The 25,804-nt window shown below is 38.2% G+C and overlaps 1 protein-coding gene and 1 long non-coding RNA gene across 5 annotated transcripts in view; one reads left to right on the plus strand and one right to left on the minus strand.

Moving 5' to 3' along the window:
• The window catches only part of RAP1GDS1 (Rap1 GTPase-GDP dissociation stimulator 1), an 89,179-nt gene that overhangs the window by 12,970 nt on the left and 50,405 nt on the right, over positions 1-25,804 (plus strand). For 2 of the 4 annotated variants that reach the window (XM_046940155.1, XM_046940156.1), the window contains exon 2: positions 17,045-17,155. In XM_046940155.1, coding sequence (XP_046796111.1) covers positions 17,045-17,155 — 111 coding nt within the window. The remainder of the gene's footprint in view (positions 1-17,044; positions 17,156-25,804) is intronic. The other 2 variants (NM_001031150.3, XM_046940157.1) reach the window with 1 other exon arrangement.
• Positions 1-25,804, minus strand: part of LOC107053275 — a 42,152-nt gene that overhangs the window by 12,708 nt on the left and 3,640 nt on the right. Inside the window, exons 4-9 of the long non-coding RNA XR_005859692.2 lie at positions 21,170-21,254; positions 18,641-18,731; positions 14,216-14,332; positions 10,455-10,524; positions 6,494-9,729; positions 300-5,224 (exon numbers count right to left, since the gene is read on the minus strand). This is a non-coding gene — a long non-coding RNA (uncharacterized LOC107053275). The remainder of the gene's footprint in view (positions 1-299; positions 5,225-6,493; positions 9,730-10,454; positions 10,525-14,215; positions 14,333-18,640; positions 18,732-21,169; positions 21,255-25,804) is intronic.

Consider the following 25,804-nt stretch of genomic DNA (forward strand, 5'->3'; position numbering starts at 1 on the left):
CCTCCAGATTCTCAATATCATTCTCAACCGGAGACATCCAGAGCCAGATGAAGAATCTGGGGATGTGCAAATTCTTACCAGGCATCAAGCAGAGCCTTGATCTGCTGGCCACACTCCTAATATAGTCATAATGCTGTTTGATTTGTTTGCATTGAGAACATGCTGCTGGCTCATGTTTTAATTGGCCTCCACTGTAACCCCCTGGCTGTTCTCAGCAGAGCTGCTCCTCAGCCAGTCAACTCCCAGCCTGTCCCAGTGCGTGGGATTGTTCTGTCTTAAGTGCAGATCTTGGTCCTTACATTTGCTGAAGGAGACTTCTGGGTGTCCAGGTGTCTGAAGGTGCCTCTGGATTGCTATTTGCTGTGTCAGCTGATCCCCCCGATTTAGCATTGTCTGCAAAAGATTAACACTGTTCAAATGCATGTCTACCTTCATGCTATACTGTTTTCAAACAAAACAAAAAAAAAAACAAACAAACCCACACTTAAAATCTGCAATTTGTCCAGCCCAAATAGAGCTGTGTAGACTCACATTCAATTTTTTTATACTATAAAGTAAGGCAATGATAAACGCTTCTTATTTGTGACTCTAGAATAGCAGAAAAATGATTACATACTTGAAAAAATGTTTGGGAGTATTTGTTAGGCTAGCATCTGCAGTTGCAAGTGAACATGAATTATTGGTAATCACTTAATTCAACTGAGTAGAGAATGACAAACCTTGATTTGTAGACACCCAACTGACTTAAGTCTGCAAAATAACACTAGTGATGAAATATGGATTCTCAGTGCAGCCTAAATGGGATGACAGCTTTTTCTTTGCTACTTTACTTACTTAACTGGTGAGAAGTGCAGAGAGAATGACTTGTAGTAGCAATTCATGGGAAACCATTGGGTTGAGATCTCCAGTCATCCTACTGAGAGCCTTACTGAGCATGCCACAGCTCCCATCTTGCCTACACGCCCACTTTTCTTTCCAGCTAAGCAGGGGAGAGCACATAACTTGAGTTTCCTTCACGTGGAATATGATGAGTCAGAACATGCACTTTGAAGCTCTCCTGCCTCTTCCAGTTTAGTCATAGCACAAATCCTGGCCCATACCTGACTTAACTGTAGAGGTAAAAGCCCCTACCTAACTTAGGTTAATTTACCCAACACATTTTGCCTTTTTACCTGTAGTTTAGTTTTGTGTTAAGGTTAGATAATATTTTTTTTTTATCAAGCTGGAACAAAAGGAGGTTTTTTCAAGATAGATGAGTCTACACTAGCAGTGTTATCTGTTAGCATTTACCACTATTTTTATTCCTCTACAGCACAGTGTAGACCTGAATAGGATGATCACAGCTTTTGCTCAACTAGATGAGGGAATAATTCATTTTGACAGTGGCATTTAATACTTCTCTAGTGGGGCATAGACTGCACTATTTCAGGGTATTATCACAGTGCATTCTACACACAGGGAAGACATGCTTCACTATAAAAGGGTGACAGTGTACAGGGCACGCTTTTAGTGTATATATAGTGTATATATACATAGGATAGTGTATATAGATATATACATATAGATATAGATATCTATATAGATATATAGATACCTATATAGATATATAGATATATATACATAGGATAGGATAGTGTAGGTTCTTCGAGTGCTGGTCGAGCTTTTTAATTCTCTCTTTCTGGGTCTTCATGTGAGCTCTTCCTTGCAGCATTCAAACTAAGATTACAGATGGGAAGTGCTGACGAAGAATAGGGGAGTGTTCAGTCTGATGAATGCCAGCCACCTAGAGGAGACATAGAAGGAGCTATGCATGCCATGTTGTCTGCTGTATATACAGGAGATTTAATATTACCAGCAGCTATCAAACTACAATTCTTTGTGCCTAACTGCCTATTCAAGTGGGAATGGAGAAAGTAGAAAAAAAAATTCTCTTTATCCTGTAGCTGAAACATGAGCAATTTTCCTGATAAGTATTGCTTTAATGATCAATTGCTGGCTGTATTAATTAATATTACCACAATAACTTTCTATATAAGGCTTTTATATGTTAGTAAAATGGAGAGGAAGGATATTTAAACTGTTAATACATAGAGTTTTTTATTATTATTATAAGCAGCTTCTGAAAGTAAATGAAGTATGGCTAGCAACAAAGCATCACTGATTTATGCCTGCTGATACAGAAGCATCCTGATCTTTTCCTCTCATCTCATTAAGACCTCAGCATGTCAGTGGTAGTTAAAAATGACAGCAGCTTTTGGCACATGCGCAAATCTACACATTTACTCCATGAGCTGTGTCTGTAAGCTTTCCTGTATAATGTGACCACTTCTGAAATATTCTTTTCTCCACTTTTCCTTTCTTCTGCTTTCAAGGGACCTGTAATTGACAAAAAACAAAACAAAACAAAAAACAAACAAACAACAACAACAAAAAAAAACCACAATTGGAAAACTTAATAGGAAAGATTGTTCCCTCAGCTGTCATCTCTTTGCACTGTTCCAGCAGTGGCTGGCATCCTGTGGGAGTTATATATGCTGACCAAGTGGAGTTTCCTCCACACAAACTCTGTAAACATATGCTATAGAGAAGACTGTGCAGGTCCTTGATGTTGCTGCAAGATGCCTCCAGGAGGAGGGGCCAGGGCACGTTGTTCGAGTTGTTCAGACAATTGACTGACTGTTGCAAAGCTTCCTATGTGTCACTTGACTGTCAGGCAGTGTGTAAGTAACTCCTCAGTGCACTGAGTTATGCAGAAATCCTGGTGACATGCAGGAACTGGTCAGGAAATCACCTCTGCCTCTCAGTCTTGCTGGGTTTTGACTTCTGTTCTCTGCTTCTTTGCCTTCTGAACTAGCACTGTATCTCAGCCCTAATAGTAAAAAGATTGGCAGTCCATCAGTAGCTCAGTCCTTTAAGTGTCTGTTTTGAGTAGTTTACTGACACTGTAGAGCAGTCTAACAGCACAGCTGCATTTAACAGGGATGCAATGCTCTGAAAGCGTTCTTTGAAAGTGGCATAAAACAACACGGATGTTAGGAAATACGGCAATAGACATTTTTATGTAGGCTCATGGTTAGGGATGGACTGCATTACACGTATGCTCTGGATTTTAGGTGCTAGTTCCCAGTATGGCATTCAGAAATCCAAGGCAGGTGTTTTGGCTCTCTAAACAGTGCCTGCAGAGTTCACAGTAGGATCAACTACCGAGCTCAGCAGGAAGACACTCATAATTAACATGCATACCACTTTCTATTCAGCATAATTTCCACCTCAGGCCAAGGGCATGGAGTTATTTGAGAGATGGGTGCCTGCATCTTTTCAATGAAAGCCTGAGCCTTTGTTACTCCTCCTTTTCAAATGTGAATGAAGGAAGAGGCATTACCTCCTTCACCTTCCTTGAGATGGGCTCAAGGAAAGAAACCTCTGTAATCTTTTGATTCACACATCTATGGAAGAAAAAAAAGAAAAGAAGGAAAAAAAAAAGGAGAGTAGTCAAGTCCTTTTCTCTGCCTGAACCCAGAGCTCTGCCATGAAACAACCTTGATATGCTTCTGTGAAATTGTGTGCAGAGGACAGGACTGAATTTGGTTTATTTTTGTGTTCGTGTTAATGTGTAAAATGCACTTTCACTTTGTTGTCTTTTACTTTCTGTTGGATGCTAGTATTTTCACTGAGATTTCCTTTGTGGTCCGTGAGCATGGGGTGTGTTGTGGCATGGGGCCAAGAGGACTCACTTCTTAGAGATCCCTATCAGGCTAATGCATGGATTTGGCCAATATGGAGCCTGGGCGGATGAGAAGAATTGTGGATTTGGGCTGAAGATTAAATTTCTCCAGAACTTGGTGACAGGTGAATGGGACCGTTGGAAGTAGGCTTCCTAGAGTCTTTTCTGTCTATACATTTAATTTTATTCTTTTCCCCTGCCATTTAAGGGTTAGTCTAGATCTGCTTGGTCGTCAGAGGAATAGATATCCTTAGAGCAATACTGGAAGTTCTTCATTTGGGGGCCATAGCATTTGCAGCTGTGCGGCACTGGCACAGGCTGCCCAGAAAAGTGGTGCATGCCCCATCTCTGGAGGCATTCAAGGCCAGGTTGGATGGGATCCTGGGCAGTTTGATCTAGTAGCTGGCAACCCTGCCCTCAGCGGGGGGATTGGAACTAGGTGATCTTTGAGGTCCCTTACAACCCAAGCCATTCTATGATATTATGTATCCAGTTGCCAAAGAACTTTGCATCCCTTGTGAAACATACACCAAGGACCTGTTTGTGGTTAATATTTCATTTAAGCCCTTCCTTCCTCAGGCCTGCAGATCACACAGAGAGCCTGCTTCCTTCCAGCTGCTGTCAGTGGCTCCTCTCTTAGTCTAAGGGATGGTTATTATGCAGTGAAACACAGCACTACTCCACTTCTCTGCAATACACTCAGATCCTGCTTGCGGGGGCAACAAATTACTTGCAATTTAAGATAAAAAGTGACATTTTGCAGAAATCTTTTGTCTTTTAAATATATTTCTTTGGGGGAAGGAAGAAATCTTGGTTGCCTTTTTTATTATTATTATTATTTTTTAATTGAGCCTCTTACAGACATGTATTAGGAGCATTTAACTTATTTTGGGGATATTGGCTGAACACAGCTGAATACAGGTTGCAGAATTGACAGTTAATAACTTAATTAAGAGACATGAGATTTATGACATATGAAGTAGCCTTTTCTTTCAGAGATTTATTTTTCCTGATTTGCACTGTCACACTGTCTTGCTCCAAAACCATATTTTCAGTGGATACATACTGCATCTTCTCATTCATTCAAATGCTCATTGAAATGGTTTGAAATAATCCTTGAGGCTTATAACATTTGGATGATGATTTACCCAGCTGTGCGTACGTGCCTTAATGTGCAGCCTCAGAACATCAGTATCATGTTTACTGCTCTGTCACTGTTGTATAATTTTTACTAAATAAAGCTCTTAAATGCTGTGCAAAGGTTAACGATCACTTATAACTGCAGTAATCATGCAGAATACTGGTGGGTTTTATGGAAATATTTCTTTTAAACCTGCTATATTAAGCATTTTGCTCACCGTTTTAATTTTGCCGTCTGATTCATCTCCAGGTTTGTGTCAGCCTTACGTGAAAACTCAGTTGAATCCTTTTCCTCTAGAGTGTATCTGAGCTGATCCTATCAGTGCAGTGCTTTATTGATGCCGTATATCCTATGCATTCCTGAGTGAGAACAAATGACCGTATTAATAGGTAAATATTTATAGCTAGTGGGATTAACCACAGGTGCCTATTAATCTTGGTTACACCAGGTTTAAAGCGATATGTGATACCTTTAAAAACAAACTCTAGAGTACATTTTGGCCCTAAAAGCTTCTCGATGAGTGAAATTGAATTCTGATCATTCAAAAGCCAGCTGTAAATGACTCAGGGCCAAAGTCTTCAATTTACAACATGCGGGCACTACAGTCTGCCTGCAAGTACATATTGTCTATTTGGGACCATCTTAGCCAGTAATTTGTCCTAAACCACTAAACTGCATCACACCACTAATGGCATCACACAACCTCACCAGCCGATAACCAGCACTTTCCAGGGTTGACTTGTTTTCCTTTGTATTCTTCATTAACTTTAGAAAATATTAAAATCCTTTTTCTCCAAAGCATGAGGAGACTATCACATTTTATCAGCCCGTCTGTGTTTAAAAGAAATTTTTGAATTGTAAGTTTTAACAATTGGGTTTTTAAGAGGAAAGGCTATTCTTATGTCCATTCTTTTCTTGGGACAAAAATGTTTTACCAAGAGCAACTTAAGAGGAAAATACAAACAAGCACAACACCATATGGATTTTGAACTGTAAGACGTTTGTAAATCGAGGTTTTTAGAGTCACCTATTAAATTTGCAACCTACGTCTTTCTAATGTACTGTCAAAGAACAATAGCAGAGGTAGATCAGTTTTTAGAAAAACTCACAGGAACTTGCAGGAGCATAGCTGCACAGTGTGGTGCCTTATTATCTCTTATTTTAGAAGCAGTTTAATCTCATTTCTGACATTATCTATTTGTTTATGCTTTATTTTACTGGTGAAATATATGTATTGCATATCTACATAAAGTGTAAAAGAACAAGACACAAAGTGGCCTTTATAACTTCACCAGGCTAAATATTTACTCTCCTTGCTGAGGTTTTGTAAAGCACTCTGTGTAAACCTTCAGTCTTTCAGTTTCCAGTTCCTGGTTCTGTGTCAGGCATCAGAGGTTTCTCATGGAGCTAATATGCAAAGAGAACAGCACAGACATCACGATAGCAGGTGCCAAGGGGAAGCTCAGATCAATAGCTGGAGGAAGGGAAAATGCTTTGATGGAATACTCTGATCAATCTTGAGTTTAACACTAGCAGCTTGAAAATCCAGCATACAAAACAACTTTTTAGCTCAGAAAATGACTGGAAAATACAAATCTATGTATTTTAAGAGTTTTTAAAGGACTTACTGTTTAGAAAGATGCTCCGGATCCAGACTTTCTTCTAGGATGGCGAGCATTTGTAGGCTAGTACCCTCTGTATCCAGTAATCACGTGCAAAAGTACTATAGCAAAACAAAGAAAAGGTATTAGTAGATTAAAATTTAAGATTTCTGACCATGAGTACCAAAGCAGATTACGTTAATTGCTAATTTTTAAAAACAACCTCAGCATAAGATGTGAAGATATCTCTAAAAATGTAGCGCTGAGTAATTATAGAACATACAGAAAGATCATTATGCCCTGCTATTCAGCCTCTAATAGCCTTTCCTTAAAGCCTCAGAGCATTTCCTAGATTAGTCACTGTTTTATCACTTCTTGGGCTGTTTTATTTTCTGTAGCAGAATATTCTTTGTGTCCTTATCATATATTTGATGGCTTTGAAGAAAATTAGAGTAGGTAGATCTAGTTAAGTCAACAGCCAAAGGCAGAAAAGAATGTCAAAACTGAAGATCTATTCCAAATCCTTTCCAAAACTGTTTTTTTTCAATTGGCTACAAATTAATTAAAACAACAGTAAAAAATTATTCTACACTTTTACAAGTCCTGTTCCCTTTTGTATTTGATTTATATTAGGACCTCCAACTGTTTATACATGTGTGGAAGACAATTTACAAAGCACTCCAGTAAGAATGATAAAGTTGCTAACATCTAAGTAGTGGCAGAATCAGGCCTTCCTGGATCCTTATCCTACAGAGATTTAAGACATAAATTAATCCCACTGATTTAAAGAGTCTGTGCTTGATTAAGTTAAAAGGTGTTGAGGGATAGGAATGCGTGTTACTAAATCACTGCTTATAACTAAAATAGGTTTTTTTTCTCACTCTGTATTTCTCAAATCCCAGACCAGTGATCTTCTAGCTAAGAGTCTAGTGGAGCACTAGGTATTGCTTTACTTGTCTCTTGACTGGATATTGTGCTAGAGTGGATGGCCTAGATTACATCTTCCAGTCTTGCGATGTTTTGACTCCTCCTCAACCACTCACTGGAACAGGTTGCACAAGGAGGTTGTGGGTGCCCCATCCCTGGATGCATTCAAGGCCAGGCTGAATGTGGCTCTCGGCAGCCTGCTCTAGTGGTCGGTAACTCTGCCCACGGCAAGGGGATTGAAACTAGATGATCTTTGAGGTCCTTTTCAACCCAGGCCATTCTATGATTCAGCTATTCTATGGTTGCTTTACTAGTTGTTTCGTGTTGAAGTCTGTATACAGGCCAGGCAGCTCATTTTTGTGTATGGGTGGTGCATACAACCTTATCAGTTGGACTCAGAGCATCACATGAAAAAGCAGGTCACTAGGGATATGGGAGGTCAAGCAGGACTAACCCTGAAGCTAGATCAGGTGGCTCAAAATTTCTGTTTATTTACTTCTTTTTTTTCCCCTCAAGCCAAATTTGTTTTTCCAACATAGATTTGAATATAGATTACAGTGCGGAATTTATTTCTCACTATTTAATGCACATATTTTAGCACAGTGATTAAGGAATAAATCAATAACTGATTTTGGCACTAAAAGATACGCACTTAACGCGTACTGAGTGAAGTACTCATCTGTAACTGAAATCTCTCTCACTTCGGAGTGAGATTTGTTTCCCCATGAAGATATCTGACATTTGTTTAACTTGTTGCCTATTGTGACATTTTTACTACGCACTCCCATTCTGTTGGCCTCGAGCAGGCTGAGCGGTCTTATTATGTTCACATTTTTAGAACAGCCATGCACCAGGTCTTCACTTTCACTTTTGTTTTGCCTAAAAAGGAAATCGGAGCAGCAGTAGACTGAACAATCCTAAACGTTAGAAAAAATACATAAACCCAACCAACAACCCAAAGCAAAAACTCAGCAGTTTACTTTCAAGGGTAGTTTCAAGCTTACATGCAAGTAAACTTGTTAGAACCTAGCCATCTGTAGTATGTTATTAGGTGTGTATCTGACAAAAAAGAAAAAGAAAAAAAGAGGGGATAAATAAAAAAGCTGTCAAATGACTCTTGAACATTCAAATGGCTCAAAGGCTCTTTGTGTGGTAATGTTGGCACAGCTCCTAAGTGACCAGATGGAATTTTGTTAACACTCAACAGGTCAAGGGCTGAGATTTTGTTTTTAGCTTACTATATTTGAAAAGCTTACACAAAATGTGTCGGGAAGCTTAATATTTTTTCCTACTATGCAAAATTACACATATACCTTAATGCAACTACGTTGGCAGCTTCTGAGGTTGTCACTTCTGTAAGGTGGGTAAGAATAGAGATGTGAGAGGTGTTTGTTATTTCTGAAACTGATGGCAATTAAAAGAAAGAAAATGGATACCTATTCCTGTTATAGATTAGTCAATTTTAATAAGGTGTTTTTATTTACACAGTTAGTGATTTTGTTAGAAACAATTTAGAAGCAGACTTTGTAATAAACAGGCAAGCCTGTATTTTTGTAAGAGAACAAAAATATCTTACATACTCAGAAAGCTTGGTTTCTGATATCAGTTACCACTAGCAGTAGTGATGTCATATTTCCATTGAAAGACACTGATAAAGATATAAAATCACACAATATTTGTGAATCCCCTTCTTCTGGTATCATCATGGCTTTATCGGCATAAGGGATATCTGAAAACTGAAAATTGGCATTGGCTCAAGGAAAGCTCTCAGGATGGCTTTCAAACCAGACAGAAAGAAAAAAAAAAAAAAAAAGAAGAAGAAGAAGAAGAAGAAACAAAATCTCTGGCACACGGTGGATGCAGTGTTTGCCTTTTAAGTGCCTCATTTCCATATTGAAGGCTTTCAGGAAGCCCACGATAGGGAGAAACATGCTGTGTTACAGATTAGTATTTCATAACATCCGACTTGTTAGAGTATCTGAGGCTTCAAGAAGAACACTAATGCAACATTGAATCAGAGTTAGCAATATTAGTTTTGAGCCCAGGTATCATATTCAGGCAAAATTCTTGCTGTGGATGGAGTAAGATGAGCCTGGGCCTTTGCATGCAGTCAGTTCCCATATTTGTTCAATAACTCAAACTGATAGCATAAATGTAATTATGACAGACACTGTACTGATTGTATAATTTATATGTACTTTCTTGCACAGTGTAGGCCAAAGATCAGATGTAGAGCTTGTTGAAGTCAATAAGAGTTTTTCTTGGCTTCTTCAGTACGGGGACATTGTATCCTCAGGCTTGTACTGTCCAATTTTCATTTATTTAATGCCCAGGTTCTGTTTATAAAATAAATGTAGGAGAAGATGATAGGCCCAGTATTTTTAAAAAGGAACAAATAATTCATTAAAAAACTTAACAGTAGATTAACTTTGTTATGTAGATGAGAGATGAATACTTGCGATCTAAATCCTGCATTAAAGCCTCATGTGAATATCCATTCAGCAAACTCCCAGTGTTATCTGTATATTTTGCTGTTTAACACTTCCTAGTGTGTACAGAACTTGGAAAAGGTGTAGAAAATTGGGAGCCCCGTTAAATTATACACATAAAAAAATTCAGTGTTTGTTTTAATGCATCAGGGAAATAATTTGAAGGAAAATTGAAAAACATTTTCCAGAAAGTGTTTTCCTCTTGCTTATGTGATGTCTTGATTAATTAACATTTGCCATTTGTACTCAGTTAACTTGAGTCAACATTAGGATCAAAGCTTTCAGAGTAGGCATGGTCAGAGAAAGTTATAGCCATACCGTAATATGCGGAGATAAACCACTTAAATATTGCCTTTAAGAAAGTTTTTAAGAGTGGAGAAGAGTAAGATCTTCTATCCAGTAAGGTGGCTCTGAAGAAATGAACTGTGGTATGCATTAATTTATGGAGTGAATATATTTTTAAATGTCATATGAACATGTGGGAATCAAGCTGGAGTACACAGAGGAAAACTGCATATTTTTTTCTATAATTTTGACTAATCTTGACACATAGGATAAAAGAGGCACCTTACCTGCATTAGTACCAATTTGTAACACTGAAGGGAGTCAGTTTGGCTTGTAGATGATGATGTGCGTTTCTTTCTGTTGAGAAATCAAAAAGCTTTTGTTTAACAAAGGTCCTAATTAGTATTTTACGTTCATGCCCTTCATGTCTCCTGGGTTTTGGTTGTGTGGAAGATCAGGCACCTTGAATAATAAACAATATGAAAAGAAAATGTGCAGTTATCGGTCAAATAAATGTATTTTTAAAGAAATTGGTAGCCATCTTGTAGATCTTTTTGTTGTTGTTGTTCTATTCCTACTAACGGAGTACCAGAAAAGATCTTTTCATCAACTTAAAACTGTATGTCTTCATTAATTGACTTAAGTATTTTTTCTAACATTAGCTAATACTCAAATGAAATTTTAGTACCAATTCTCTGTTTTGAACAATATATTTCTGTTTTATAATCACAGAATCATAGATTCATCAAGGTTGGAAAAGACCCACAGGATCACCCAGTCCAACCATCCACCCATCACCAATAGTTCTCACTAAACCATGTCCCTCAACACAATGTCCAAACGTTCCTTGAACACCTCCACGGTCGGTGACTCCACCACCTCTCTGGGCAGCCCATTCCAGTGCCTGACCACTCTTTCGGAGAAGAAGTATTTCCTAACGTCCAGCCTGAACCTCCCCGGCACAGCTTGAAACCATTCCCTCTAGTCCTATCACTAGTTTATTTGTGAAAAGGCCTATTTCATCTTCTTCTAGGAAATGTTTTAAACACAACTTTTAAGGAGTTTTGTGTTTTCAAACACCATACACTTCAATAAAGTTGTAGTACAGTTTCTCCAGGTCTTCAGTGCATACTTCTACGAAATATAAAGATACCTAAATCTGCATCACATTTTCCTTGGGAAGGGACAAAAATCTTCCAGCATCCTTTAAAGTCTTCTGAAGCATCAGTTGTGTTATCTTGTCTTTGCAAGTCAGGACTTAAGTAAGAAGGAAAGGATCATTGGCACGCAGAAACTAATTACAGCAGCTACAGACCAATGTAAATATGTTTGTAATAATATTGTACTAATTAAAAGGTTTGACTGTTTTAGTTCAACTTACGTGCAAAGGTGTATGTTTCTTGCATGTTATTGAGGGAGTTCAGAGGTTAAAAAAAATTTAAAAAGCAGCCTTTTTTGTGTAAAATTGCTGCAAAATTCTGAATTGGCAAGAGATTGCAAGTGAACGAGCCCTGGCTGGTGCTGTTTTGTTTTTGTTGGGTGCTGTTTTGTTTTTGCTTTTATCCTGATTTTGAATACAAACTAAGTAGTTGTTAGCTTATATAGGCTGACCTGATAATTACCAAAAATCATTAGGTAGCTCACTGCACAGGTGGCAATGAGCCATACTGTATCAGTACTTTCAGGTAATAAAAATGAAGCTCTATGAGAGATTGAGGTGTCAGAAGAACAGACGCTGAAGGAAACAGATAAATGAAAGAGTAACAAGTCTTTAGGACCAGATGGTATATATCTAAGATTCAGAAAGTGTTTAAGAATGAAGCAGCTGAACTGTTGTCAAAAATAGGCAATCTCATTAAAATTAGCTACTATGCTAGAAAAGTAGAGCATGCGTACCTAAGTTAAAAGCAGGTTGCAGCACGAGCCCTGCAAGTAATGATCTATCAGTATTTCCTTAGTACTAGTACAATGGGTTGGAAAAGAACCCTTTAACCCATCTGTGAACATGGTAGGACAGAGACAAACAAGCAGGATTTCTGTTTTAAATTTAACAACAACAAACTACTCCTGGATTAGGAAGTCCGGATTCATGGATTTAAGTACTAATCTGGCTTAGGGCCAGGGTCAGCCCCAGGATCTGTTCAGCAGCAAAAACGCAGCTGATAACACAGGAATTACCTTTCTCGCTGTGGTAAAAGTCGTTCCCAGGTCGTTAGATGGAAACAGATGGCCAGCAAAATCCAAGCACAGCTGTGGAGATTTGTTTGACCATCTTTTCTTGGTGAACTGGAGCACTGAGGCGCAGTGTGACAGTGCAAATGCCATACAGCCTCCCTGTAGCCTGGTGCATCATACCATGAATTGAGGTACCTATTTGTCCAATTTCTGATTGAGTGCACAGTGGTGTATGTCAGGAAAACACTGTGCAGGTCGGGGACGGGATGGGGCAGGTGGCATGCTTCCAGTTTGTAGTAATCTGCAGACTGGGAACTTCCTAATCCAGAATTTCTATGCATATTTCAGTATTAATAGTCATGCGTGGATTTTAGTTTCTTCATGAAAAATTTCTCATTGAATAGATTAAATGAATCTGTTTGCAGTTCCAGCCTCATAGCAGTTCCACAATTTAATTACAAGTAGTGTGAAAATATACTTTCTCCTTTACATTTACTGCTTAATAATTTCATTTTGGTATCCTAGTGGTTGTGTTAGGAGTAATGGTAAATAGCAGCTTTCTTTTCATCAAGTTAGCGCTGCTCATGATTGCATATATCTCAGTCATTTTTACTCAGTCAACTTTACAACATGAAGAGCTCTTGCCGTCTGAACTTCTTGAGGCATTCCTTACCTTTGCTCAGACATTCCTGTGCCTTTTCTACTGACTCAGGGTATTACTGACCCTGGGTGCCTGGAGACACCTGCAGATATATCTAGCATGCCTGCTATCTATCACCCATATCTATTTGCCTGCTCTCTGAAACATGCATCTCTGTGCCTTGAGCACCTTCTCTGACATTGTGGACTGAACAACGTCTGCAGAGCAGTCTGCAGTTCTTGATGATCCTGGTACAGTACAGCAGGAATTCAGAATGAATAGGATAACTTGCAACTATAATGTATTAGTACCTGAAATCACAACAGTATACTGAGTGTCAATCAAAAGATACAGGAAATATTAATGATACATGAGGTATTTTTTTAAAAAATCACTATGCTGGAAAAAGGTCACATGATAGAGAAAAATGAACTGTTCAGACTGCTGTTATCCATCTAAATACTCTTCTGAAACATTTATGTATTTATTTATGTATTTTTAATGTCCAGCATTCCTGAGGCCCTGACCCAAAACAAGGATGATGAACTACCAATCTTTTTATGAGATAAAGGAACAGTACTTCTGTATGAAAGAAATTAGTAATTGAAAATAGGAGTGAGTCAGAATAAAGCTCTCATAAATAAGGGTACAGTGAAATGAAACTGAATATTAAAGCATTCATTTATGTGAATTAGTTCCTATTCTGTAAAAATGCCCATGTAAGAGATTACAGTAATAATGCCATGCACCCAAAAGCAACAGGAGTTACTAAAGGACTGAATCCATTCCATTTTACTGAGTGTTCATGTAATTACCAAGGAAAATCAAAATGCAATAGGAGGTGGAATGGACAGTTGGGTTTGATAGCTTGCCAGACTCCCCTTGCCAACTTACCAGTTTGTATCTTTATAGGATATACAGTATTAAATTCTGTGGAGTTCAGGGCTTTCCACGTGAGAGAACTAATGGTTCTGACAGCAATCTTGTAAGCCAGGTGTGTAAGTACAAGTGACTTCCTGCGCTTGGGATCATCAACAAAACAGCTGATACTGCTGTTAAATTTCTGACTTGATTCTTCACAAATTCACAACGTGATAACAGATTGCTGAGCAATATACCATATGAAGCACAGCTAGTCTTATTTTTACCTTTGCCGTCTTGACCTTGTCCCCTTAAATCTTCCCAACCTAATGAGCTTTCACATGACCCTGCATATTGACAGAATCTACTTACTCACATCTCTCTGGCACTCAGCTGAAAAAAATGCCTTATATTGGTTTTGTCCCGTGGATTTTTTATCTCTGAGAACCTGATCAGTCTCTGCAGTAACAAGCCTGCTGGAAACAGCTTCTACAGAGAGAGAGAAAGAGATGAAAAAGTAAGCAAGAGATGATCACAAGGAAACAACAGGGTTTTTGTATGCGAAAGAAAAGCATCTGAGGCTTCCTCCCTAAATGACAGGTTCAGTGCAACTGTGAAACTGCAGAAATCAGGAAGCCTCGTGTAATTATATGGTAGGAACCCACTGGAGCACTGCTGCCTTTTCACTCTGAACATCCCTGTCAGTGTTATTTCAACTGTAAGGTTTGTTCTTTTCAGAGAAATAAAAGGAGGAGAGGGGAACAGGAACAAAACCTCTGAATCTGTTTAAGGTATATTTGCATATGTCCAGTATTCTGTGACGTCAAAGAAAAATGAGTCTTTCGAGGTATTAACCTTGCTTAGGAGGAAGGAGGCCCTGGCCTTGGCAAGAAGAGACAAAGTGAGCAAATAATATGTTTCCTGAAGGGCACTTTTTCCCCCTGTCCTTGTGGCCTTCTGATATTGTGGCCAGAGGTCTGGTGTTCCCGCAGTATTCCTACTTCTGTTTTCTTTTTTTGCACAGAATAAAAGATATGTCTAAAGATGCAACGGGTTTAGAATTGTAGGCTTGTTAGAAGTTCAAGTAGTATCATTATTTATTTTAAAAACGCAGTTTATGCGTATGGTTTCTAATTTAATTTCCCCGTGTTGTATTTTAAAAGTACTTAGAAAATCTAATCTCATCTAGTGAATGGCAATTTGGTTTATATTGCAACAGAGTTTCATAAAATGTTTTAAAAGTAATATGGCATACCGTTGCCACAAGCACTGACTGATTTTTAGAAGTTAGATGTGCATGTGTGTCAGTGGGATATACCTGTGCTCAGTATCATGGCAAATTGAGTCATTTGTCCTAGGGATTGAAATATTTAGTCGATCACATTTGAAAATTCCATCGTGCTGCATACCACATGTAAGGGAAGGGTATCAAAATAGTGGACATTCTCCAGAAAAGGGAAGCAGAAAGTGTGGGTGTAGGAAAAGAAATGGAGGAGACATTTTCAATGCCTGTTGTAGGTTCTGACATGGCAGTGCATGTTGAGCTGTTGGTGGAGTGCCATTCAACAAACATGCTGCATTTAAGGCTGCTGGGCAGTACCATAAACCAACACTGGAGAAATTTTTCTTTCTTGCTGGCTTGTTCAAGGAGAGTGAGGACAGGTGGTAGGGAGCAGAACCATGTGCAGCTTCTCCAGAGGCTTTACAGAGTTGGATTTAGGAGGAAGAGAGTTCCTGTCTGTAGGGTAGCTAAGAACGTGCACATTAGTGAATAAACAAACGAACTGCCTGATAAACAATTTCATACCTAAACACTGGGAACTTCAAAAAGGAAGCATCATACTTTTATCTCTATGGGACATTGGGCTGCAAAAACGGAAGTGGGATGAAAGCCCCAGCTCTGGCTGAGAAGCAGAGTGGCTCTAGGAGGAGCGCAATTCCTCTCCCTCCATGGTATACCTCCTGATTCTGCAGCGGGCTGCCAGTGCCTCACAGGCAAATAACGGCAGCATCAGGGAAGCTCTGGCTGTGCCTCCTTTCCTTGGCACCATCCTGTATGTGGGCAAGTGAGGAGCAGGGAAAGTGCAGCTGCTGCCAGCTCCCTCAGAAGAGGCTTCCTGCATTGGTGTGAGGTTCTGAGGCAGCACCGGTTGCCTTTCAGGCCCAGAAGATATATGGCAAAGAGAGCGTACCTGCGGTTCTGTAGGGCTGGGGTGAAGGCTTTCTGATTAGTCACTGGGGAATGGTAGGCGGCTAGACACTATTTAACATTATTTGTTTGGAGTAACAATTCCTGCCTACTGAGAGAGTTGGCATGGAAACTGCTTCAGCACTTGTGTTTTAAAGGGTAGCCCATTCAACACCAGGTTAGTCATCTGCGTGCAAAGCAAGGAGACTCGGCTGGGAGCTGCCAACACTGCTGCTTCACTCCCAAATACAGAGAAGACTCAAAAGGCAGCAGCAATACTGCCCTAACTTTTATGAGAATAAATGGGCAGCTGTTGAGAGTTACATTACATGGTTTGAGTTGATTTGTGGTTGTTCTTTTTTTTTTTTCCTGAAGAAGGAGAGGTTATTTAATTATCTGAAATTTACAAAAGAAGTTTCTTATTTCTATAAGATGCCTTACGTTTCTATGGATGGATTGAATTTAAAGAGTTAGCACAGTTCATATAAACAGCGCTCAGAACAATGTGGTGGAAAATGGCATAATCCTTAAAAGGCTGTAAGCTCAGCACCGGGGTTTCGTGAATGTGTAGCCAAGATGGGAACACACACAGCACACAGAAAATGGCACTGTCAATTATTTTCCCACTGTTGATGGCAAAAATTCAAACTGTACTTATTTCCATCATATTTTTTTTCCATGGAGAAGGATACAAGCAGAGATGCTGCTGCTGGTTCTCTGAACCATCTCAGCTGAGAGAATATTGATGGCTAAATTGCTGCTCAGCAGCATTTCATAAAGTGCCTGCTGGCGTCCTGCTCTCAGATGCAGTAGGATGAATGCATGCGTAAATCTGAAAAGTTTAATTTCATGCGTACCCTTTGACTCCCGGCTTTTTATATCCTCAGAATACAGAGCATTAATTCCTTCCTCACTGATACAGAATTTTGTTTACTTTACAGTTACTGTTTACATTCAGTGCTGTTACCAAACGGCTAAGGACACTGATTTCTCTTTTCTTTGTGTTTACCAAGCAGATAATCTAAGTGATGCCCTGAAAAAGCTGAAGATAACAGCCACTGACAGCACAGCAGATAGCTTGGAGGGATGCTTGGACTGCCTGCTTCAAGCTCTGGCACAAAACAGTAAGTTCTATGGACCTTTCAACTTTTAATCGTACCATGGTATCAGTGAATAAAAAGAGCGGTAATAAATTGTGGCTAAAACTTTGTGCAAGCAGTGGGCTGCTAGATTGGTTGTTCAGGGTTTTTGTTGTTGTTTGTTTGTTTTTAAATGCCTATCTGTGACATTTGGGTGGCAGTGAAGGCAGTGACAAGTAAATACCTGCTGTTTGAAACCACTGTAGTTCAGTTCTTTTTCCGGTATTCTGAAGTAGCAAAAGAAATTTCCCAACTGAGGATATGACAAGGATGAACAAATGAGCCTAACAGGACAAGGAGAGGGGATATGGGAGCCACTTGCTAATTCTGGTGAAAAGAACATTGTTTCCTATTGGTAGTTGGCTACTTCTCCTCATACTTGTGATCAATTTCTTATTGCCAGTTGTTTCAGGTAGCAGAAATCATAGAACCATAGAATCATAGAATCACTCAGGTTGGAAAAGACCTTAAAGATCATCGAGTCCAACCATGACCTAACTCTAACAACCCTCCGCTAAATCACGTCCCTGAGCACCACATCCAAATGGTTTTTAAACACATCCAGGGATGGTGACTCAACCACCTCCCTGGGGAGTCTATTCCAGTGCTTAACAACCCTTTCTGTAAAGTGTTCCCTGACATCCAACCTAAACTTACCGTGGCGCAACTTGAGGCCATTTCCCCTCGTCCTGTCACCTGTCACCAGTGAGAAGAGACCAACCCCGCTCTCGCTGTAAGAACCTTTCAGATATTGGAAGAGAGCAATAAGGTCTCCCCTCAGCCTCCTTTTCCCCAGACTAGACAGCCCCGGTTCCCTCATGGAATGGGCTGGATATCTAAATGATAGATAAATGATAAATTAAGAATGAAACAAAATGGTATTTTTGTTGAGTGGTTTGCTTTTTTTTTTTTTGGTTTGGTTAGTTTTAATCCCCCAAAAGCTGTGAAATGTGTGTCCTTACTCCAGGTACAACTGATAAGCCTTGTTTCTTCTCCGTAATGTTATTCTACAAATCACAGCCTTTTGGCTTTCTTGGAGTAAAATACTTCATGAGATTTTTCACAATAGAACATAAGTCCCATTTGTATCACATCAAAGATGTTATATGGATAATAACAGTCTTTGCATTTAATAGTAGTGCTTTTTTCATTTTAATTATTTTGCAGGGAGATGTCAGCTAGAAATCTACCCACTTTTTTGAAAATGATGAATCGCTTTTGTTACGGGTTTACTTATTAGGCATATCCAAAACTTTAATCCAATTTTCAGTTGGTTTTGGTATTTCCAATACTTCTATGTCTAATACTTAGACAGAAGCTTAATAAAAAGGAAATGGTATGAAAAAAAAGGATGATGTATTTAGCATAAATAACAGAGATTATCATTTTGCCAATGAAAGTTGCATGGTTTTATAACCACCCAAGTTTAGAGAAAATTATTTTGCATCTGCTAATGTACAGCAAACATACCAGTGCTTCCTTGCAGCCAGATGACTCTGTTCTATCACGGTCTAGGGTTTTTGCTCTTCCTTCCAAAATCTTTTCTCTTCTGGTCTTGTGGCTGCTAAATCAGATAAACAGATTAAGATTTTGACCCATTTCTTTTGGGAAGTTTTACAGCCTACAGTTATAATCCCTCTGGAGCTTAAACCAATCCAATAGATTGGTTCAAGGAGTACTTACATTACGTAATTGTTCTTCTAAACATTGTAGTTACTATTGAGCCAACAACATATTGTGAAAATCCATCTTCTTTGACCAAGCAGCCAATGAATGTCCTTTCTCAGAGCTGTCACCTATCTAGTTAACTTCTTAACATAGATTCATTTATTTGGCACACTATATATCATATATATACAGATTGCATATATGGTAATATCATAAAGATACGACTCAAGCTGTACCTGTGTGTCTGTGTATCAATACATCTCTATGTATCTATACATCTCATACAAAAAAGATTTAGGGATAAACAATCACAAATGTTTTGCCATTGACAAAATTTACACGCGTAGATATTAAAAGTAACACATAAAGCTATGACAAAGAAAGGCAACATGACAGAATGGCTTAAGAGATGACTTCCATCCCCTTCAGAGAACATAGTTAAAACAGGCTAAAGTCAAATAACCATCTTGTAATTTTAAAATTAGGTGGTTGTTTTGTTGTTGTTGTTGTATTTTTCATGAAGCAAAGTTTTTGATGCTTTAAATCAGTTTTATTTTTTAAATAACTTGATTTACCTGAAATGAGTTGGAACAGAAGAACAAGTGAACTACAGTGCAAAAAATACACCATCATTAAGTTTCTTCCAGACATGTCACGTTTGGATACCTTGAGAATAAGCTATTAAAACAGAATTTACAGGACTAATATCTCTGATACTCTGACCTTTCCTGACTGTATATACAAACACATATATATTTGCATATGCGTGTGTGCATATATACACATATATATTTATATATCTATATATTATGGTAAGTGAAGTTTGCAAGAACTTCTCCAAAGACTTTATACTGCACAGACTGAACCCAGAGTGCATGGAATAATGCCATAATGACTGACTCCTAGCTAGTCTGTTCTTTTGAGGGCAGAATTAAATAATGTCTAGGGAGATAACATGGAATATGTTTCATATGGGAAAGTTCCATTACTTAGGTTTTCATATAACATTAAAATAGAAATGTTTCCATCAGGAAGCATTCAAAGAAAGGTAGAAGGTGAGTAATAGTAATTAGAAGTCAGATTGTTTATACTAAATTATGTATTAATTGTAACAGAAAAAATTAATAATAAGATTTCTCAAATAATGATTCTACTTTCCTTTAGGATATTCCCATGTGTATGATTATATTAATTAAATTTACATTCTGATTATAGTTCAGTAAATCATCATATTAGAGTAAGAATAGAAAAATAAACTATGCAAGAAATAGAGTGTATTTAAAGGAAATTTTTTGGGGCTGTGTTTTCATTGAGAGTTCACCATAGTATCTTAAGTCATGTAACATAAGTTCAATTCACTTCATTGAGACTTAGGAACCTAAATATTATTTTATGTATAAAACATAGTGTATTATTATTACACTAATGGAACCCACTCCCATCTACCACCAGCCAAAAATCCAGGGTAAGATTGTGATTTTAACAAAGGAAATAAAAATGTTTCATTCCCACAGGTTCGATGCACACCTACTTCATGTACATAAGAATGTTCCTCAGGCTATTTCACTGCTTTTAGCTGCAGCATAGTCTTCTGGTTGCTTCAGGAACATAAGGAAATCTTGTTTGTCTCCAGCAGTACATCCACAGTTTTGGTTCTATTTGCTTTGCATGCAATCTTTTAACTTTTCATTGTTAAAAGGTTACAAATCACTTTCTTCCGATCCCATATTATGTACCATGTAGAGAGAGATGGCAAAGCTGTGATTAATGTTCTAGCTTTTAATTTCTTTTTATGTAACCTTCTATTTTTCCTTTTGGTTTTTTCATAACTCTTTTGCCAACCCGTCTTTTGATAACAGCAGACAGGCTGTAGTGCCGTGGAACGTGACACCCCTTTTCTCTAGCCTTATGAGCTATTCTGCCATTTGTCACACCAAACAAATTAAGCATATGCATACACACGTACAACAGAACACAAGGGTGAGTCCAATAACGATTTGTGATAGCTGCTGATAAACAATTTGCAGGTCAAACTGAAGTGTTTTTAGCTACTATTTTGTCTAGGGAGATGGCTGTATAGCCCTTCACATCTGACACCTGGGTCTAAAAATCCTGCACAGACAGTTTCTTCAGGAGACACTGTTTGGAGAGATGCTTATTCCTGTTTATGCTGACGTTTATTTCTTCAGTGCTTCTGGCTGAGGCCAGTCGAATTTAAACTAGCTAGAGCCACTAGACAAAACTGAGGGCTATAGGCTGTAAGAAGGAATAATGGTAGAGGAATAAGAGTTAAGTGCACACTGCAAATGCTTTACAATAATGAAAACATACCTTATTTTGTGGACTTCTTTCATCATTCTCAGTGAAGACAAGTGGCATAGCTAGGGACTTTGCAGCCATTCTGTCCACCATATTTCTGAAAGGAAAACACAATTGCTTGATCTCTCTCCATCCGCCAGCGTTCATCATCTCTAAACAGATACACTTTCAGTGCTTCAGATCTCTAAGGGCAGGCTGTGGTGCATGATCAACAAGCAAAGTTAGCAGCAAAGAAACAGCCAGTCACCGTGCACTGAATGAAACATTGCCTTCCACCAAATTAGAAGGTGAAATTCACTTACCATGTCTTGTCTTTTAAAAACTATATATTAAACAAATGACTCCACTGTCTGCTTTGTGCATTTTAGATTTATGGGCATGGTTTGGTGAGTTATTGTCAAGAAAGAATTTTGCTGTCCCAGAAGCAGGCAGTTTACCGCAATATGAAGTGCAGAATTGTCATAGTGATGGGAAAAGACAAAGAAAAAAGAGAAATTACTTTGTCAGTGAATTTGATTCTGAGGTTCTGTACCTTTTGTTCAGTTCAGCTTAAAAAAAAAAACATTAACTGTGCATTGAAAATGTGGTTTCATTTTGTGCTTAGTATGATAGAATTCTCTCCATTATAAGTTGAGACCTCTACAAACAGGGATTATTTCCCCCCCCATCTGCAAAATAACTTAGAGTAATGAAAAGCTTATGTTGTTGCTGCTTCTTAATGTCTGTAAAGAAAAAAAGAAAATAATTAAAGTCTGCAGAAAAAAATTTACAGGAGGAAATCAGGGGAAAAAGAACTCTGGTGTGTGATTCTGAATGCATTTTTCTCAGAGGAACGTGGTCGTGTCATAGACTCATAGAATCATTACGGTCAAAAAGAGCACTAAGATCCTCTTGTCCAACCACCAACCATCGCCACCATGCATGCTAAGCCATGTCCCCAGGTGTCACACCTTCACATTTCTTAACTCCTCCAAGAATGGTGACTCCACCACCTCCCTGGGCAGCCCATTCCAGTGCCTCACCTCATCTCCCTGTGCTCACAGTGGAGTGAGGAGCAAAATCCTCCCCTGGGACGTCAGTCCGCCCTCTGACCCCACTCAAACAGCATGTGCTTGTCTGCAGCCCAGGGCAATCTGCCTGCACATCTTGGATGTAGTTAGCAAAGCTCTATATTTGGTCTGATGTTTTTGCTACATTTTCATCATATTAGCAGCTTTGGATTCAAAGGGTATTTTGTGTTTTTGTTCTAATTACAATTACAGAAGGATGTTCTTCCCCTACATACAAATGGAAGTGAAAGTATCGCTGATGATGCAAGGGAGGTCTGTTTGCTTTCCTGTCCAACTGAAATTGTCAGTGCAACTACCGTAGAAAAATGGCAGTATTAAATGCTGTCTCTAGTGGCATCATTAGGCTTGTATTACTGAACGTTATTACTTTTTGAATAACAAATTGTACCTGATTATTACATGTTCATATGATCTTCTATTTTGGAACCAAAAGCCTATGTTACAAAAAAGGAAACAATTATTGGTTTCAGGAGTTTTGTTTTAAAAGCACAACGTTATGTGTTTTATTACTATAATAACTCAAAGGACATAGTAACTTCAACTTAAATTTTTCTATGTAGGAAAAATTCTGTGAGACAATGGATATAATTTCACCCATTTATGATTTTATTGGCTCAGATACTTTCAAACGAAAGACAGCCTAAGTTAACAGAAAAATATGATCTCTGAACATGTGTGTTGCAGGTAGGAATTTAGGGCTGTTGTATAAAAATGGGGGGAATGAGAAGATTAAAGCACTTTTGCACTGGATAAAAGTATTTTGAAAGGTTATAGACTTGTAATCGTATATAATTCTCACTTGTGAGAAGTAGAAAAAGTTTTATTTTTGATTTCACATCTATAAAAAATATGAGCATATACTATTGGATTTAGGAAACAATAGGTTAATTGTAAAGAAAAACATGAGACAGCAATATCCATCACTGCATCTCACTATGTAGTGATTTATACTCACTAAGCACTATCTCATAAATATTGCATAAAAAAAAAAAATACAGCTATCATGAGATCCTCAAATTGAGGTCCACAAAAAAAGGACTGCATGAGAAAAAGAAAACAAGATAGAAATATAGGTTTTCTTTTAAACCACAGACCTTCGGGGACAATTACTGCAGTAATAACAAGAAAAAAAAAGAAAGGAAATGTTCTTGCTAGTCCAGACATGCTGTGATTCAGATACAAGAGGTTGGAGCACACACGCATAACCCAGATTTGACAGATGAGAAATCTGAAAATCTGCTGAGAACGTTATCTTTTGGCTCTCATATACTCAGTGTAAGAGACTGAAAATGCCCACTAATCCCAGCCTTCAACACCTAGCTCCGAAAAGTGTCTGGCATGTGACTGAAGCAGAAAGGCAAGCACACACATTTCCAAATATTTTTTACACTTAGTTTTTTGGAGGCTAAGCCTATGAGTTCACACATCTCTATGTAGAAATGCTAAAGCAGAATTACACCAATAGAGATCTGCTTAAATGAGAAGGGAAGGGTCTCATTTTTGGAAGAAGTTTAGAAATTTTGGAAAGAACTTACAATGCAATGAGAAAGGTTTAAAGTAACACACTTTCCCTTGTAGATGTGATTGGCTAAGATACCCAATTTTCTATTTGTTGAACTATGCTAATCCTTGATATCTCAAAAAGCTATCAAATTACTCATGAAAATTTTAACTTCAACATTTATTCTACAGCTTCTTTGGCATGTTTGGCATGTTTTTCTCCCATAATGAGTATAATTACTTTGTACTATTTTTTTTTTTCCCCAAAAAACATATTTTGGCTACATACTGCCCTGTTTTGATTTGGATATATTCTCTATGTTGCATCACGGAAAATATATTATAAACTTCCCAAGCAACCGCTAGTAGATCTCTTCCATCACTTCCTGCTGTTTCAGCTTTCTGGTGTTGAGATCATGAGCTCAGCCCTCCTACCTAAACCTTCTGTTCAGGTTTTCTCATGCAAGTCACCAGTAGGTTTTCTAAAACCCCACGGCTCCTATTTGATGGCATCACAGAGGAGGATGTGGTAGCATCTGCTGAAGAAAATGTTGGATTTCAGCAGAGATTGCTGATTTCTCACATTCCTTCCTCAGAGATGAGACTTGCTATCCTATGTCCCAAATCTCCGGTAGGCATTTGCTTCCAAAGGCATCTACTTTCCCATTTTTTATGTCTTGGTGGATTTCCAGTTCTCACAACCATATGTTAACACAGAGGTTATATCTGAGTTGGAAATTCTTCATTATGTTCTGTTCTTTATAACTGACTTTCATATCTTTTCGAGTTAGTTAGTACTTATACTCTTCCTATAATTGACATTACTTTTTCTGATCTTCACTGGCCATAGAAGACAGAACAATTCCTGTAGTTGAGCAGCAAAATCACAGAGAATTCAGAGATCATTTTTTGTAATTGCTAAATTCAGACTTATACTAAAAAGATACACTTCTCTGAAATATTTCAAATGTCACTACTAATGCCTTTGATTCAAGGAAAAAAATACTTTTTTTTTTTTTTAATTTACCTGTATTTTCCATTTGCTTTTTGTACATTTTTAGCAGTTCAGCATATGTGCTCTTATTTCATTCTTCACCAAGTCAGACAAGCACCTATAAACTGAACTTTTAGGACATCAGAGTGCCATGTGGTTTTAGAAAAATTCTATGCCTGTTTAATATTTAAGCAGGGGTCATTTCACATTTTGTTTCTATGAAAGTAAAAGCTTGGCTACTCTCCCACCCCAAACACAGAAAAGAATAACTTGTAGAACGTTCTGTCCTAGCAGAGTTATTCTAAGAAATAAAAATTACATATAAATTTCACTCATTCCCATTGAGGAGGCATTTTAAGCTAACTCGTTTCCCTTTCTGAAGTATGGAGAAGAACCTCAGCGTTTCACAGCTTGCTCAAGTGAACTTGGCCATAAACAGCACTAAACTAACCTTCTCCACTTTTGGAATCAAATTTGAGCAGAGTAAGAGTAAGATGAGATGTGTCACTTCCTGTGGATTGTTATCCAGTAACAATGTGAACCTCTGCACAGCATTAAAGCCTAAAATGACACAATAACCACCTATAGGCGCTATTTGACGCTCACATGTAGGATTAACTTTTGGATACTGTTATTTCATGTAAGAACACTCACCCATTTAATACTCATTACTAGCAAATAAGCTGCAAGAACACAAGCCAGCAGGCAATAGTGGCAGGAGAACACAAAACGAGTGAGCAAACAATGATACCAGTTACTCGTTGGCTTATTAGTAAGTAGTAGAATCAAGGCCAACGTTAAATCAAGGCCCTGTAGCACTGAGCTGCCTGTAGCACCTTGAACAGCACATTTTCTGTGCATACTGGAGACATGAAGTAGTATCTGTTTGACAGCTGCTAAGTCTTAACCCAGCTTCTTTGGATTCGGTGATGCAGAGATAATTAATTGAATCTGTCTTCTCAAACCAAGAGAGGGAGGGGGAGTAGAAGTGGAAAAATATGAGGCTAGGTAGAGGAGTAGCAAGGAATAAAAGCAATGCATATTTTTAAAGGAAGGAAAGAAGTGAAAGAAGGGAAGGACAGA

Source organism: Gallus gallus, chromosome 4 (assembly GCF_016699485.2).
Source record: "Gallus gallus isolate bGalGal1 chromosome 4, bGalGal1.mat.broiler.GRCg7b, whole genome shotgun sequence".
Lineage (NCBI taxonomy): Eukaryota > Metazoa > Chordata > Aves > Galliformes > Phasianidae > Gallus > Gallus gallus.